Source organism: Amblyraja radiata, chromosome 37, assembly GCF_010909765.2.
Source record: "Amblyraja radiata isolate CabotCenter1 chromosome 37, sAmbRad1.1.pri, whole genome shotgun sequence".
Lineage (NCBI taxonomy): Eukaryota > Metazoa > Chordata > Chondrichthyes > Rajiformes > Rajidae > Amblyraja > Amblyraja radiata.
In genome coordinates, this window is record NC_045992.1 from 13,806,299 (window position 1) to 13,821,027 (window position 14,729).

General features: G+C 44.1%; 1 protein-coding gene across 1 annotated transcript in view; it reads right to left on the bottom strand.

Annotated features, from left to right (window-relative positions):
* Positions 1-2,318: 2,318 nt before the first annotated feature.
* Positions 2,319-14,729, bottom strand: part of LOC116966392 (transmembrane protein 150A-like) — a 57,626-nt gene continuing 45,215 nt past the window's right edge. The window contains exons 7-8 of the mRNA XM_033012596.1: positions 5,006-5,183; positions 2,319-3,368 (exon numbers count right to left, since the gene is read on the bottom strand). Of these exons, the coding sequence (XP_032868487.1) occupies positions 3,124-3,368; positions 5,006-5,183 (423 nt within the window). The 3' untranslated portion in view covers positions 2,319-3,123. The remainder of the gene's footprint in view (positions 3,369-5,005; positions 5,184-14,729) is intronic.

Here is a 14,729-nt window from a genome sequence, read left to right on the forward strand (position 1 = left end):
TTCTTGATCAGGTTGACTTTTCTTCCCTGTTGGTGTCAATATTGCAAATTCCTTAGAAGTCATTGTCACATTCCAGCCACACTGCTGATCACACACCATTCTTAAGTACCAACATTGCTTCATTATATTAATCAGCAAAGTTCAGTACAGGTATGCCAAAATTCCCTGATTGTTGGCTTACCGACACCGTCGATGAGAGAACTAATCAATAGAGATGAAGATTCTACCACCCCGATCCATGGGCCCCCACGCTAGGCCCAAGCCCCCAATAGTAGGCCTGAGGCTCCTGTCCAGGGCCCAGGCTCAAGGCCCTAACACTAGGCCCATATACTGAGTTGGATGATCAGCCATGATAATATTGAATGGTGTTGCAGGCTTGAAGGGCCGAATGGCCTACTCCTGCACCTATTTTCTATGTTCTATGTTTCTATAGTCAGTAGCAATGAAGCTGTGTGGCAGGATAAATAGTGTAGGAAGGAATTGCAGATGCTGGTTTAATCCGAAGATATAGACACAAAAAGCTGGAGTAACTCAACCTAAACATCTTCTTAATATCGTCAAGTTTACTAGGGTGCCCTGGTCCATTATCTAAGATAAGCAACAATTTAAAGCCAAGATTTTATTTTACACAAAGTTGGTTACATGCAAGGATGACACAGGGAAAGCCACTGCTATGATTTCATCTTAAACCTTCACACATTCGATGTTTTGCCACTTCCTCTTTTGTGGCTTTGTAGTTTTGGCCATGCATCGAGGAGCGGCTTAACTGATATTTTTCAGGCTTGTGAGTCCTGAATCTTACAAGTTGAGGCACATGCCTCTTCTTTTTGCATTTTGAAACATTTTGCTATTCAGAACTGGCATACTTGTAATGGGTATTCTCCATTACACCAGTGAAGCTCTTCCTCACCTTTCACCCAAATTCACTCAGGTTTAGTATTAGAGCTTCTCCTTTGCTACAGATATTTGCCTACACACAATGTTAACATTATGCAACTGCCAAATACATTTAATATTTTTTAAATTTCAATCCATGTGGCCATTCAAATGTTAAATCCTGTGTATTCAACAATTTAGATTGAATTTCCTTGCCTGTTAAATGACACACAATCTTATCCTATTGTAGTTCATTCAGAAGCCACTAAAATTGTTGTTTGGGTTAAAGATAGAATCACTATCTTATAATCACTAAGATTCTCTGCTGACCTTGGTTTGGTTTTAGGTCCCAAATGTATAACTACCTATCATCTCTGAAGGTCCTTGTTAAAATTATACTGCAATCTCTCAATAACCTCATGAAATGAAATATCGTTTATTTTGCATGATGTCAAAAGTCTGCTTCTGCTAATAACAGCACTGGTATCTGAGCCTCTTTGCCTCTAAGCAAGTCTGTTTTCCTATGTCCTTGAATGGCCTCATTATGAAGTTCTAATCCTTAACCCTCATCTATAACCTCCATTACGTTGCTTGGCCTGAAGAACATCTAAATTGCTTGGCCTGAAGAACATCGCCATCATTTCCACATAAAACTGAGGGTTTCACTGTATTATCATAACACTGAGATCCTTGATCTAATTTTAGTTTAGTTTAGACATACAGCGCAGAAACAGGGACTTCGGCCCACCGAGTCCGCACTGACCAGCGATCCCCGCACATTAACACAATCCGCCACACACTGTGGACAATTTACACTTACACCAAGCCAATTTACCTTCGTGCCTGTACATCTTTGGAGTGCATTGGGTCTAGGCTGTCTTCATCCACTTTTCCACTTTATAGGGTATAAAGAATGGCATACTTGACTTTATTAGCAGGAGGCCTGAATATAAGAACAGGGAGGACATGGTAGTGGTTGAGGCAGGTACTATTGCAATGTGTAAGAAATTATTAGACAGGTACATAAGTAGGATAGTTTTAGAGGCGATATGGGTCAAACGCAGGCAGGTGGGATGAGTTTAGATGGGACATATTAGTTGATATCGGCAAGTTGGGGTGAAGGGCCTATTTTCACATTGCATTACTCTATTTACAAAGTTAACCTCGTCAATCAACATGTGTTACTTATTTGTTGTCTGAAGAAGGATTTCGGCCCGAAACGTTGCCTATTTCCTTCGCTCCATAGATGCTGCTGCACCCGCTGAGTTTCTCCAGCATTTTTGTGAACCTTTTATTTCTTCAGTGTTCAAGCCTGAACTTGAGACCAGTCATTTCAAGTCTGTACTTTAAAATTACTCAAGCCTCACCCTACCACGCATGTCAAATCGCTCGTTGCATTAGGTCCCAAGTCTCCTGGGGAATAAAGTGAGGATGATGCAGAGTAATAGGCCGGAACCACCGCGAGTTCCAAAAGGTTTGTCTGTTTTATTCAAGGTTCTTCTCAGACTGCACGTGTACACCACAAAGCACACGTGATCCAATACAGTGTCATTATATGCTTATACAATACTGTACAGATGTAGTTCAAAGGCTGCTAGCCTTAACAAACAGGAGAGAGGTATGGCAGCAGAGAAGTTTATTAAAGAAATTCCAGAGTTGGAGTCTAGATAGTTGAAGGAATGACAGCCAAAAATAGGACAGATGAAATTGGAGATTCAGTAGAGATTATGGAGTCAGAAGAGGTTATAGTGCTATGAAGAGGTGATAGGTTAGTGAAGCTTTTTATCAAAGCAGCGGATACAGAATCAATATCAAATGTAATGATTTTTTTTTTAAAGTTATCATCACAGTTAAAATGTGGATGTTTAACCATCCAATTACATCAGCCAGTGCTAAAAACATCTCAAAGTTCAAAATTCCGACACATATTCAAAATGGTTGTCGACTGTTGCCAAAAATATATAATTCATTTTGTTATAAAAATCAAATCTTTATTACAAAAATTAACTTCCAGATAAATGTTTCAAAAAATGCCAATGGAAATGACAAGCTTGGTCCTCTCAGGTTGGTTTCTGCAGTAGTGTTTTGATTGCTTCAAGAATCTGAGACATTTCAGTTGTCATTTTACATCAAACAGTAATGCTCCATAGATGTCCTGAACACTTGGATTTTTTTTTTAATGCTGTTTTAAAGGCAAAGTTTTCGAGATGGCAAAATAGATGGACCTGCCTGTTCACGGTTTGAAGTCTAGATCATTGCCACAGCCTCTTGGGTGCAGTTGATGTGTGTGCCTGGGATTCTGTTGCTGTCTGCTTTACAGTGGCTCTTCTGGGCTTCCTTTGTCAGCATTTCAAGAAGGGTGTTCTGAGTAATAGAGCCAAACTCCACTGCGAATGTCCCGTAGAAAATGAGGATAACAATAGTGAAGACCCATTCACAAATGGCCGCAGCATGCTGGAGATTTGAGCTCTCCTGAACGAAGAAGACCCCACCTTAGGAGCTTGTTAAGGAGCTATTGATGGGATATAGAAACAAAGAATTGCAAATGCTGGCATACAAAGTGCTGGAGAAACTCAGCAGGTCAGTCGGCATCTCCGAGGTAAATGGATAGATGACGTTTTGGGCAGGATCCTTCTTCACTCTGTGCCAAAGACAGACACAAATTCTGGAGTTATGCCCCTGTCCCACTTAGGGAACCTGAACGGAAACCTCTGGAGACTTTGCGCCCCACCCAAGGTTTCCGTGCGGTTCCCGGAGGTTGCAGGTGGTTGCAGGTAGTGGAAGCAGGTAGGGAGACTGACAAAAACCTCCGGGAACCGCACAGAAACCTTGGGTGGGGCGCAAAGTCTACAGAGGTTTCCGGTCAGGTTTCCTAAGTGGGACAGGGGCATAACTCACCCGGTCAGGCAACAACACTGGAGAAAAAGGACGGGTGACACAAAGTGCTGGAGTAACACAGTGGGTCAGGCAACATCTCTGGAGAGACACAAAGCAAAGAAGGATACTGGCCCGAAATGTCAACTATCCTTTTTCTGCAGAGATGCCGCCTAACCCACTGAACACTTTGTCTCTACAAATATGTATATATGTTATAGAAAAGATTGGATAATGGTATTGCCTTCACACTGAATTTTTTTTTTTTTTTTTTTGAATTTCTGAATTTCTAAGTTGAATGTTTTATATTACTTAAAATCACACAGCAGACTATTTTTTTGTAGATATTGAACTATGGCTTGGACTCTTAAACTGATTTGCAAAAATGGTAACCAGATCTCCAGCTGGTGCTCCACCCCTAGAATAACCTTGACAGGCTTTGACAGAATGTAAAGCTAGGTCAGAAGCTCTGCCTCCTGTCAAAACTGTACAAAGGAATTTAAATTTTAAACACAAACCATTACAATTGAAATAAATGATTAAAAAAACTAAAAAGTTAAACTTAAATAAAATACTTTTTACATTGACTTAAATTACATTTAAAAATGTTTTAATGACTTCTTTATCCTCCTAACCTGATGGCTCACTAGCTACATTGAAATCAAGCCTGAAGGTCTGCTGAGAACTGAAATTAAAGCTTCGAGGATGTTCAAATAAATGCCTGCAGATATATGTTAGGTGTAAAGCTATGAGAACAAAAGTCTTTGTGAAGTTAAAAAAATAATAATTTTGTTAAAGAGCAAATAGAACAAAATGTCAATAAATTGAGTCAGGACAGTCTAGAAATGAACGAGGCAATGTTGATTAAAGGACAATAGAAGATATAACATTGTGTAGTAATAAACTCAGTGAATTATAGACAATAGACAATAGGTGCAGGAGTAGGCCATTCGGCCCTTCGAACCAGCACCGCCATTCAATGTGATCATGGCTGATCATCCCCAATCAATACCCACCCCATTCCTGCCTTCTCCCCATATCCCCTGACTCCGCTATTTTTAAGAGCCCTATCTAGCCCTCTCTTGAAAGCATCCAGAGAACCTGCCTCCACCGCCCCCTGAGGTGTAGTATGGAGTAATTGGTGTAGTATAGGCTCAGATTTGGCAGTGGCTTAGAGGAATGTGTCTATGGTTGGCAGAAGTCGTACTGTTACTCGGAGCACGTGTTTTAAAGAAGAGCTCTGCGGAAAGGATACTAAGGACAAGGTTGACGAAGGCCACGATGGTCAGGACAGCACGACAGTGTCCTATCCGATAGTCCAGCGAATTCTTTGCAATCTTGTAGGTGATGACAGACTGGAAGCAGATGAACAGCATACTACTGGGAAATCCCACTCCTGCACCAACATAGTGCAGGACTCTAGCATTGTCAACCTACAGACACAAGAAAAGGCAGCGGTCAAATAGATGCCATCTTCTTTCAATCGTTTTTCCCTGATTAGAGCAATGTTATCTCTGATTAAAGCAGCAACTCCTACTTTGTTACCAAACTACACAGAAGCATCCTTTTTTAAACTCACATTATCTGTTTCACTAATTGAAGATTAACTCATGACTTTATATTCTGCCATAAATAAACATTTTTGAAAGAGTCAAACAATGTAAAATGCATTTGGTGCAGAATGAAGATTCAACCAAGTGGTACTTTACCAGTAGCGGAAGCAAATGGATTATTAGCAAACCATATGGGCGGCCACAGTGGAGCAGCGGTAGAGTTGCTGCTTTACATCGCTTGCAGCGCCGGAGACCCGGGTTCGATCCCGACCATGGGTGCTGACTGTAGGGAGTTTGTACGTTCTCCCCGTGACCGCGTGGGTTTTCTCCTCGATCTCCCAAACTCCAAAGGCGTACAGGTATGTAGGTTAAATGGCTTGGTGTATGTGTAAATTGTCCCTCGTATGTGTGGGATTGTGTTAAGGGCCTGTCACACTTGGGCGTCATTTGTGCGTCATTTACGCAACATCATTTATGCGTCAAGACACACAACGCGCGTGTCGTGGTGCGCACATGATGTGCGCATGGTGTGCATTACGCGCATTGTGCGTGGTGACGTAGGCAGCATCGCGCAGTCGTGCGCGGCGCCCCAGGATTTTGGAATTCACAAAATCTTCGCACGCCACCTGCGTGACTCGCAATTGATGCCCAAGTGGGACAGGCCCTTTAGTGTGCGGGGATCGCTGGTCGGTGCGGACTCGGTGGGCCGACGGGCCCGTTTCTGCACCTTATCTCCAAACTAAACTAAATATTTTGCACTTTATATTACACGTATACACACCTAGTCAACACCTCTGGGAGGTAGAGATGGACAATAGAAACAACTTGCATTTATGCAGTGCCTAAAGATGCCATGCCAGATTATCAAGAAGCAAGGAAGCATCTTTCAGGAGGACCTTGGCAATTGATGGTGTGGAACTCACATTTAAATAACACTTTGAACATGGAACATTGACACAGGAGTAATATTACAGCACAGTTTAGAAACACGTTAAGACTGATGATCAAAAGTTAAGGTAAAATATTGGGTATTAAGTTAAGAACTAATTGAAAGAAGAGATAGGAAGAAAGGTAGACATGGTTTGGAATAAGGAATAAAGGGGGAGGGAAATGAAAAGTCCTGGTTTTATGCTCTCGTTAGCAAAATATGTTTTTGTCAACAATTAAGCAATTAAAATTGAAGAGACAGGAAGAGAAAAATAATGAAGATATCCCAAAGACAATAGGTGCAGGAGTAGGCCATTCTGCCCTTCAGCGTAGTACAATATTATGGAATGGAATACTTTATTGTCACATGTGACAGAGCAGAGTGAGATTCTTTGCTTGCATACCCAAGGTATGCAAATAGCGGCCACCTATGGGACTGACTAAGTTGCTGACTGGTACCAATATCATCTAGACACAAAATGCTGGAGTAACTCAGCGGGACAGGCAGCATCTCTGGATAGAAGGAATGTGTGATGTTTCAGGTTGAGACCGTTCTTCAGACCAAACATGGGTCTCGACCCAAAACATCACCCATAGAGTAGTGGTTGGAAGGAATGGGTGACGTTTCAGGTCGTGACCCTTCTTCAGTCTGAAGACAGGTCTCGACCCAAAACGTCACCCATTCCTTCGATCCAGAGATGCTGCCTGTCCCGCTGAGTTACTCCGACATTTTGTGTCCATCTTCGGATTAAACCAGCATCTGCAGTTCCTTCCTACACACTCATCTAAAATAAATATCAGAAAACGTTCCTTCAATGTCTGGGAGTCCTGACTCCACTTTCCTTTCAGGGAATGAAATTCAAAACTTTATTCCTTGTCGGCAATACCCCTCTAGTACATCTACCAATCGTAATAAGCCCCACTAATCCACTCTCCAACAAATGAACATCCCAGTGGTTTGGCATCTCAGATAGTTTTGCCGAGCTCCCCTCTGCTCACCGGCCCCTGGTTCCTGCCCACCTCCCACTACAGTTCCTGCACAACTTTCTGCTCACTGGGGCCCTGGTTTTCATGCACCCTTCCCACTCTGGAGCCCCACATTTCCCATTCACCAGGGCCGAGTTTCCACACGCTTTTCCCAGTCACCGGCTCTCCACTCTCTGAGTTCCTTTCTTACTTACCACAGCTGCGGTTCCTGGGCTCCTTTCCCAATTATCTGGCCCATCCTTCGCACAAAACATCGCCAATCACTGGGGCCCTAGTTCCCACACACCATTCACTCACTAGTGACAGTTCCCGGAGACCATTGCTGCTCACAAGAGTCCTGGATCCTGCACACCATTGCTACTCACTAGTGGCTTAGTTCCCACACAACATCGCCACTCACTAGTGCCCTAGTGCTCACACACCACACAAGGGCCCTGGTTCCCAATGCTCCTTTCCCACTCACTGCGACCTCTGTTCCCACACACCCTTCCCACTCAGAGGGGTTCCTGGTTTCTGTGCTTCTTTAAACTTACCTGGTTCATTAGATACTGTGTACCCATCTGAAAAAAAAGTTAATTACAAATATGCTGGGATAATAATAGAGATGACATTGAATAGTTCAGGACATTTGCTGGACTGTCACCACAGAAGCTCTGAGCATCCAAAATTGTCTGAGTGTGTTTGTATTTTAAATCTATCCCCTCTCATCATAAATGTCCCTTCTGCCAAAGCATTTGGGTTACCTATTTTAGTCTTTTATACCACTTCAATAAAATCTTCTATTGTAAAGGAATTTCAAATAGTATGCAGAATGAAGAGGCAATTAGGACATGTGACCATGTTTAGATGAAGTATGGAGGGGAGAGAGGTAGTTACACATAAGGAGAGCATTGTAGATAGGCACAAAGTGCTGGAGTAACTCAGCGGGACAGGCAGCATCTCTGGAGAGAAGGAATGGGTGACGGTTCAGGTTAAGATCCTTCTTCAGGGTCAACCCAAAACGTCACCCATTCCTTCTCTCCACACATGCTGCCTGTCCCGCTGAGTTACTCCAGCATTTTGCGTCGATCTTCAGTTTAAACCAGCATCTGCCGTTCCTTCCTACACGTTCCAGATTGAGGGATGATTCATGTTCAGTGGTCATGCAGCATCTATGGAAAGAGAAACATATTCCAGGTAAAAAAGTCCACAAGAGTTCATGTTAACTCTATTTCTCCATCGACAGATACGGCCTCAAATGCTGAGTGTTTCCAGCATCTCTGTTTCTATTTCAGGTTACCAAGATGGATTCACAGTCATGCCGTGTAGAAACAGGCTTCTGGGCCTAGCATGGTAATGCCTTCCATCAACAACCCATTCATACTAATCCCAGTTACAAGCATGTGGTCCATATATCCTATGTTTAGTTTAGTTGAGAGAGACAGTGTGGAAACAGGCCCTTCGGCCCATCGAACCCACGGCGATCAGCGATCACAGATTATAGGGCGGCACAATGGCGTAGCGGTATAGTTGCTACCTTACAGTGCAAGAGACCCGGGTTCAATCCTGAGTACTGATGCTCTCTGTACGGAGTTTGCACGTTCTCCCCGTGACCATGTGGCTTTCCTCCAGATGCTCTGGTTTCCCCCCCACACTCCAAAGATGTACAGGTTTGTAGGTTAATTGGCTTCAGCAAATTGTCCTTAGTTCCATCTTACACACTGGGGACAATTTACAGGAGCCAATTAACCTGCAAAAACCTGCACGTCTTTGAAATGTGGGAGGAAACCAGAGCACCCAGAGAACACCCACGCGGTCACGGGGAGAACGTGCAAACTCCACACAGACAGCACCCATAGTCCGCATCGAACGTGGGTCTCAGGTGCTGTAAGGCAGCAACTCTACCGCTGCGCCACTGTGCCACCCCATGGTGACAATTCAGGTGCTCACCCGAATACTTTCTTAAGTGATGTAAGAGTTCTTGCTCCACCACCCACTCAGGCAGGCGGAGCATTCCAGATCACAACATAGGAGGAAAAATAATCACCTGATTTGCTCTGAACCTGTTACCCGATTGTGGGAGTGATAGAAACTCACTGATGAGAAGCATTACACAGCAATCTTTTAACAGCAGAGGGCAATGTTAACCAGCTAAACCTATGTGGTTCAAACTGATACAAAAGTGAAAAGCACAGCAAGGTCAATGATTATTACTATAGTATCGACATGAAATGTATCCCATATGTAGCTAGAAGGTGAAACAAGTAACATTTATAATCTACAGAAGGAATGCATGAGAAGTCCAGCTCCACAAACTTCAAAGTAGCAAAAATGCTGAGCACACAAATAAACAAACACTCCAAGTACATTTCACACCAACAGCAAGAAATCTGACCAGATTGAGAGCCCTGTCCCACGGTACGAGTTCATTCCAAGAGTTCTCCCGAGTTTGCCCTGATTCGAACTCGGAGATTTACGGCAATGGCCACTCGTCGGCACTCGGGGCTCCCGTGGATATTTTTCAACATGTTGAAAAATCTTCACGAGTCTTCCCGTGCTTACCTGCCGTTAGCGAGTCTTCCCGAGTACCTGCCGTTAGCGTTACGAGCCGCTAAGAGACGTCCCCGAGCTCCGACGTACCCGCTACGTTCATTCTCCGCGCTTACCACGGGTTTGATTATTTTTAAACTCGGGAGAGTTCTTGGAATAATAATAATAATAATGGATGGGATTTATATAGCGCCTTTCTAATACTCAAGGCGCTTTACATCGCATTATTCATTCACTCCTCAGTCACACTCGGTGGTGGTAAGCTACTTCTGTAGCCACAACTGCCCTGGGGCAGACTGACGGAAGCGTGGCTGCCAATCTGCGCCTACGGCCCCTCCGACCACCACCAATAATCACTCACACACATTCACACACAGGCAAAGGTGGGTGAAGTGTCTTGTCCAAGGACACAACGACAGTATGCACTCCAAGCGGGATTCGAACCGAATGAACTCGTACCGTGGGACAGGGCTTTTATAAGCATGGATCGGTCCAGTTGAGATTGACCTGGTATCCTTTGGGTGTCTGTGGAAAAGAAATCAGTGCCTGCATGTTTCCAAGTGTCCACATATATGTGACTGAGGATTCTGAAGTGAAATATCAGTTCTGATCATGTGCCTGTTCATTTCAGTTTAATTTATTGTCACGTGTGCAGAGGTAGGTAGATAAAAGCTTTTGTTGTGTGCTATCCAGTCAGCGGAAAGACAATACATGATTACCATCTGGTCATTACAGTGTACAGATACATGATAAAGGAATAACGTTTGGTGCAAGGTTAAGCCAGCAATGATAGTCGGAGCATCACCAATGAGGTAGAAAGCAGTTCAGCAGAGAGTTGCTGCCTTCCAGTGCCAGAGACCCAGTTTTGATCCTGACTACGGGTGCTATCTGAACGGAGTTTGTACTTTCTCGCCGTGACCGCGTGGGTTTTCTCCGGGTGCTCTGGTTTTCTCCCACCATCTGAAGGCGTGCAGGTGTGCAAGTTAATTTGCTTCTGTAAATTGTCCCTAACGTGTAGGATAGTGCTAGTGTACGTGGATCGCTGGTCGGCGCGGACCCGATGGGCTGAAGGGCCTCCTTCCACACTGTATCTCTAAACTAAATTAAACTAAGCTTAGGCTAGAATCGTTAAGAATTTGGAAAAAATAGATCAAGCTCAAATAATATAATCTAACAATATACTAATTGTTGTCCGCAATATCCCAAACATGGGGAAAGGAATTGCATTTAAAACCTGTGCAATAGTTGCATGTTCAATCCAGCACTCCAATGAATCCATGAGTTATTGAATCATGGAGCTGTATTAGATTTCAATGAGTTTGTGTGAAATACTGACATCCAAAACCCATCTTTATTATATGGAAGATAGACACAAAATGCTGGAGTAACTCAGAGGGACAGGCAGCATCTCTGGAGAGAAGGAACGGGTGACATTTCGGGTCGAGGCCCTTCTTCAGGCTGAGAGTCAGGGGAGAGGGAAATTAGAGATATGGAAGGGTACAAAGAGCATGTTAGGTGTGAAAGGGACATCAAACTGTCAGTAGACACAAAATGCTGGAGTAACTCATCAGGGCAGGCAGCATCTCTAGAGAGAAGGAATGGGTGATGCTTCTTCAGACTGAAGAAGGGTCTTGACCCAAAACGTCACCCATTCCTTCTCTCCAGAGATGCTGAGCTACTCCAGCATTTTGTGTCTATCAAGTAAGATTATTGTTGTATGTATCATTACCGTATGTGCACTGTTCATTGTAGGAGCTTCAAGCACTCTGGTGTACATACAGAGAGGGAGACATAGAGATATGGGATGGTAAGGTGTGAAAACACAGATCAAAGGGGAGGATGGTCAAGGAAAATGGAGAATGGTTCGTCATTAGCTGAGGGGAAGTTGATAACGAGGCATACAATCAGTAAAATCAGCAGGACAGTGAAACTCGCCAGAGAACAAGGATGGGGAAGGGTCAGAGAGAGAGGGAAATCAAGGGTTACTTAATGTTAGAGAAATCAATATTATATGGCTTCCTTTCCAAAGCACACTTTCAAATACCACAATTAACTATGCACGACTAGCTTCATGCTCTTTACCAGGAAGAGTAAATTTCACAATCATTTGACCAAGACCAAATAAAAACTCCATATAATCTTTTGGATGAATCCTTTGATCTTCTATAAAGTGACACAAGTTAGAGACACAGCCCCGTTCTCTTATGTCCGGCCAGCAGATACCAATCTGTCCAAACAGCCAACCCTTTGTTCTGCCTACAAGATTTTATCTTTCAGTTTCAACAGCAAGACGGGGAATAATTTTCACTTCCCAGCGCTCAAAGTTACAGAGTCCTGTTTTGAGAAAGGACGCAAACTGCTTGGAGAGGTCATCGGCTATCAAATCTACACCCACAAAATGGTGCAGATGCTGAAAGTCTGAAAGTAAAACACCAAATGGTGGAAATGCATTTAGTCAGGCAGGACTTGCGGACAGTGAAACATTTCAAGTCACTGAAGATAGACACAAAATGCTGGAGTAACTCAGCGGGACAGGCAGCATCTCTGGAGAGAAGAAATGGGTGATGTTTCGGGTCGAGACCCTTCTTCAGACCCTTCATCAGTCTGAAGAAGGGTCTCAACCCGAAACGTCACCCATTGAGTCTCAAGAATACAATACAATATACAATACAATACAATACCTTTTATTTGTCATTTGAACCTCACACGAGGTTCAAACGAAATTTGGTTTCTGCAGCCATACAAAAAAAGAACCAAGACACACACCAACACAATTCAATTCACATAAACATCCATCACAGTGAGACCTCCTCACTGTGATGGAAGGCAAAACTTAAACATATCTCTCCCCTGCTCTCCCCTCTCCCCCCCATGTCAGAGTCAAAGACAGAGTCAAAGCCCCCGGCGGGCGATGTTAAATGTCCCGCAGCCATTAAAGCCATGCCGGGTGATGCAAGGCCACGCACCGGGTCTTGGTGTTGGAGCCCCGGTGGGCGCTCACAAAGTCCCGCGACCATTCCAAGCCGCGCGGGGCGATGCTGTAAGGCCCCGCTCCAGGTAATCTTCAACCCTGCAACTCGGGCAGGAGAAGTCGCCGCTGCGGAAGCCCCGAAAAGCGGTCTCCCACCAGGGACCCGCGGGCTCCCGGTATTACTGTCCACAGGCCTGCGGTAGGAGCTTCCGAATCTCCGGGTGTCGGGTCACAGCAGCGCTCCACCACAGCTACACCCGCTCCGGACTCGGCCAGCTCCGTGATGGTGAGTAAATCCGCAGCTCCGCGACTGGAGCCCCAGGTCATTCCTGTTGGAGGCCGCTCCACGTTGCAGCCCCAACGACAACGGAGACCCGACAAAGAAAAGGTCGGGTCTCCCGTGCAGGGGAAAGACCTTAAAGTTCCCCCACCCCACCCCACCCCCACACACATACCCCGACAAAAAAAAACAATAAAAACTACATAGAACAAGACAGAAAACAATAAAAAGACAGACAGACTGCAGAGGCCGCTGCTGACAAGAGTCGCGCCGCCCACTGATCTTAACCTAAGAAGGGTCTTAACCTGAAACGCCACCCATTCCTTCTCTCCAGAGATGCTGCCTGTCCTGCTGAGTTACTCCAGCTTTTTGTATCTATCTTCGGTTTAAACCAGCATCAGTTCCTTCCCACACATTTCAATTCACTGATCTTTTGGCAGAATCAGAACTGCAATACAAGACTGAACCTGATATCAGTTGTGATTCATCTGCACTGACAAGTATGAACTCATCTTTCTCAGCTCTATCGATTTCAGTTTATTGCCTGAAAATAACCTGATAGTGAGCAGCATGCACGTGTGTGGGAGTGAAGTGCCCTTCGAGCCAGCATCACCATTCAATATGATCATGGTTGATCACCTAAAATCAATACCCCATTCCTGCTTTTTACCCGTAACCCTTGATTCCTTTAGCCCTAAGAGCTAAATCTAACTCTCTCTTGAAAACATCCAGTGAATTGGCCTCCACTGCATTCTGTGGCAGAGAATTCCACAGAATCACAACTCCCTGGGTGAAAACGTTTTTCCTCCTCTCAGTGCTAAATGGTCTCCCCTTTATTCTTAAACTGTGACCCCTGGTTCTGTATTGAGCTGTCCAGATGAGTTGTCGCTTGATGAGGATGAAATGGGACAAAGGAGAGGTAAAACTGCTGGATCTGTGAGGTGCATTCACTGCATATTTGAGCAGCCATGGTACTCAAAGCCGATTGCTTTCTCAATATCGCAAAGTAATTTGGATACGTTGAACAAGTCATTACAAAAGTACAATGTAGCACAGGATGAAGTTATTTTTTGTAACGGGTTAATGGTGAAGTACACAATGACACCATTGTTCACTAGCCTGGATCATTCGATGTAGGAACTATTCACTGACCTGAGTTTGACAAGGCTACAACTTGGACCAGATTCATTATAAATCACTTTCTTTCAGTGGCAATGTTTGTATTCAATTGTTACATTGGTGTTCTATTTAAACAGACTGAGCTGAACGTGGAACTCATGGATCCAACCTTACCACAAACAAAAAAGCATTAGCTCATCCAAATCAAACAACCAGAGTCGGGGTTTTACTTGCACCTATTTGGAGTAGCAGTATTCGGTGGGAAAGGAAATACTGTAGGCCCACTTGCCACAAAGAGTTTGAACATACATGAGACTAACAGAAAGTCTCTCTCATTCTCTATTTGTACTATGTTCACAAGCTGCCCGTTCAGTATTGACTGTTGCCCTTGGTACCTTTAAGGCATGTGCTTACCTTCTTGGCTTGTGAAAAGATCCCCTGTGTTCAAATCACAGAGAATTATGAGGAACAGATGCTTGGCTACAGACTTGCGACTGCTGTAGAACAGCTAGCTGCGATATTTTAGTGCTCCAGCCACTTCTGACTCGGAGCAAATACTATCAGCTGACATTGCTATTGCTGGGAAAGGAATTGCAATAAAGTACACTAAATT